At 37.2% G+C, this 3,112-nt stretch overlaps 1 gene segment (V, D, J or C); it reads left to right on the top strand.

Annotated features, from left to right (window-relative positions):
• The first annotated feature begins 1,559 nt into the window (after window positions 1–1,559).
• Window positions 1,560–2,230, top strand: LOC119472401. The segment is given in 2 exon segments: window positions 1,560–1,642; window positions 1,838–2,230. Coding segments are annotated over 2 exon segments (420 nt in total).
• Window positions 2,231–3,112: the final 882 nt, after the last annotated feature.

The raw sequence follows: 3,112 nt of genomic DNA, 5'->3' as shown, positions 1-3,112 counted from the left end.
AAGCATTTCTATTGAGTGGCAATTACATTATGTTCAGGTTTTGCTAATATAACCAATGGATTAGTTGATATAATTTTACCTATATCTTTACACATGCTTATGTCTATTTCTATAAATTAACTTCTCAGATGTGTTTTGAGTAATAGGTATGTGTCATTTTTATTTTATTATAAAAATTCAAGTTGTTGCAATTTACTAATTTTTATTGCTGTGTAGTATTACACTGTATAAATAATGTCACACTTTTAGTATCTACTGATAAAACAGAAAAAAACTTCATCAGAAAAAAATGCTCTCATTTTAAAGAAACAAGAAGACTAATAGCAAACTTCTAAACATAAATGAGGAAAAGCAGAGACCATAAAATATCCTTAAAATGATAAGAAAAAGTAGCCATATACCTAGAGTTCTCTTCAAAGCTAAGTATCCTTTAAGAATTAAGGTAAACTCAACACCACATAGGAGGTCAGTATCTCTAGGCATGGGAACTTTAGTCACAAATCCTCTAAGTTATTTTTACATCTTTGAGAATCAACAAGCAAAAATGGGAAAATTATTTCCTAAGAGAATCAATGAGGTAATTAAACATCCTTGAGGAAGCAATGCAGATGTTTTCATGCTTCCTCATGGTCTCTATATCTTTTCAATAGTCTATTCCAGAGAATAGAATCCAAATTTGCAGTGAGACTAAATTTTAAGACCCTTCCTTGAATGAACTCTGACATATTTTCTCTGCCTCTAGTATTCTCACTAACTCTTTGTCAATTAATAGATAACTTTTAGGAAAACTATTCTTCAACATACTCAGATAAAATATGACCTCTAGCTAAACACTCTAGCCACAGAACACTGTTCATATTGTAACTAAAATAATCATCACTTTGATTTGTAGTTATTTAATCAGAATCTCTATTCCAGCTCCATCAAGCTCAGGGTGCTTTCAAAATCAGTAGGGGTATAGTGCTAGGTAAATTACATTTGTTAATGAACTGATGGCTGGATTTCCTTCAGTTTCATATAAAAAGGTTTAGTTTGCCTGCCCTACCTTACTGGTGTTTTCTCTTCTCTGACTGCAACTGGTGTGAATCTTTTGTGAAAACATTCCTGAGGATATCTAGGTTCCAGATTACACACTGGGATGTTAGTAGAGTCATTTGAGGAGACCACAATGATTGGGCAAGGTCTCAGTTTAGCAACTTTTGGAGAAAGAGAATGAACATCTGTGGAATTTGGGGTTTTCCCGTGAATATTATATATGGTAATCCTTAGCAAATTCATACCACAGAGCAAATACAGCTTACACGCTGCTCTTTCCTTGCTAAGAGGTCAAATTAAGCCTGTGGGAACACAAACACATACGTAATATCCTGAACCAGAGTGTTCACACCACTTCAGAAAAAGAACTGAGAATCTTCCCTGTCCTCTATTACTTATACAAGAGGAAGGCTCATAGGGACTTAAAAGCCAAGGACGTCCTACCTGCTAATTTGCATACCTCTTCCTCAATAACCACAAAATGCTCAGAATTGCTTTTAAGGGGGTTTCATTTTAAGAAGATGTATGTTTAGCCTGTGACAGGGCTCAGCCAGCATAATGGATTTTCAGGCTCAAATTTTCATCTTCCTTCTGCTCAGTGTCACAGGTAGGAAAGAGAGAAAGCTCTAAACTCATGATTGTATTTCCCAAGGGAGCTTGAGTCTAAAACAGGATTTTCTCTTTTTTTTTCTTTTAAAATTAAGTCTTATAGTACTTTTGTACATTGCATGATATTAACGTATTCGTGCATCTCTATTTTTGTTCACGTTTCTACATTTTCATCCATTCTGTATAATCCTAGAATCCAATAGAGAAATTGTGCTGACCCAGTCTCCAACATCCATGGCTGTTTCCCAAGGAGAAAGAGTCACCATCTCCTGCACGGCCAGCTCGAGTGTAAGCACCAGCCACTTGCACTGGTACCAACAGAAGCCAGGATCCCCTCCAAGGCTTCTTATTTATAGCACATCAAGTCTGGCTTCTGGAGTCCCAGCCAGGTTCAGTGGCAGCGGTTCTGGGACCTCTTACACTCTCACAATCAGCAGCATGGAGGCTGATGATGCTGCAAGCTATTACTGTCAGCAGTGGAGTGGCTTTCCACCCACAGTGTTACAGACTGGAACAAAAAGCTTCTTCCTCACGGCCCATCTGCTTCCCCATCTCAGATTGTGATGGTCATCGTCCCTGCTTCTTGCTTCACAGTGGCCTCTAGTGAAGTCAGGGTGGGATTAGTTGACTGCTGATGATGGTTGGCCAGTAGAAGAAAGTAAAGAAACAGGGTCAAGGGGATACATAGATCCTGAAAGGGCTCCAGTTTGGGGGTAGCCTGTGTAACAAAGGCAAAAATATAGGTGTGTTGCAATTCTTTTCTCACTAGAGCATTAATCTTTAGGTAGGTTGTTTCTTAAGATGTGACTGCATAAGCAGGACCAAGAGGATAAAACTAGCAGTAGAACTTCTCTCCAATCAAGAAAATTTGATTATAGGCAGCAACCACAAAATCCTGGATCCTTTGGGTCATTTGATTGAAATAATGTTATTTTGTGTTAAGGATTACTAATATAAAATCCAATCGTATTCTATGGTGAATGATAATATTTAAATTATTTTTGGAATAAATGATAAAATTCTAATCTTTGCAAAGTTTAGCAGGGTTACCCAAAAAGGGGACTTTGATGTTAGGAAATGTCCAGGCTGAGAAATTTCTTACAGTATTGTGCCCATTTTATTGTTCCCATTTCCTTCCTGGAGATGATAAACCCTATTGATAGAAGATAGTGCAGCATTCCTTGACTATTGACCCTTTGATCTGGTGTAATTAACACCTGACAGTCCCTAATATCTCTCTAGTCATGCAGGTAGAACACAAGTGTCCTCCCTGAACACTGTCCATTCTCCCTGGGAATGAGGTGCTTGGGTCTAAGAGAAATCTGTCAGAAAGCATGTTATTTAGACAGCTTTAAAAATCATCATAGGTGGAAAAATTATATGTAATAGACAAAGAGCCTAGGAGCAAGGACAGTAAAAAGACAGTAACAGACTTTTTTAAAGATAATTATAAAGCAACAATTATAAA

This window comes from Cebus imitator, unplaced genomic scaffold (assembly GCF_001604975.1).
Source record: "Cebus imitator isolate Cc_AM_T3 unplaced genomic scaffold, Cebus_imitator-1.0 Scaffold99, whole genome shotgun sequence".
Classification (NCBI taxonomy): Eukaryota; Metazoa; Chordata; class Mammalia; order Primates; family Cebidae; genus Cebus; species Cebus imitator.
This window is presented reverse-complemented; position numbering and strand designations above follow the sequence as displayed.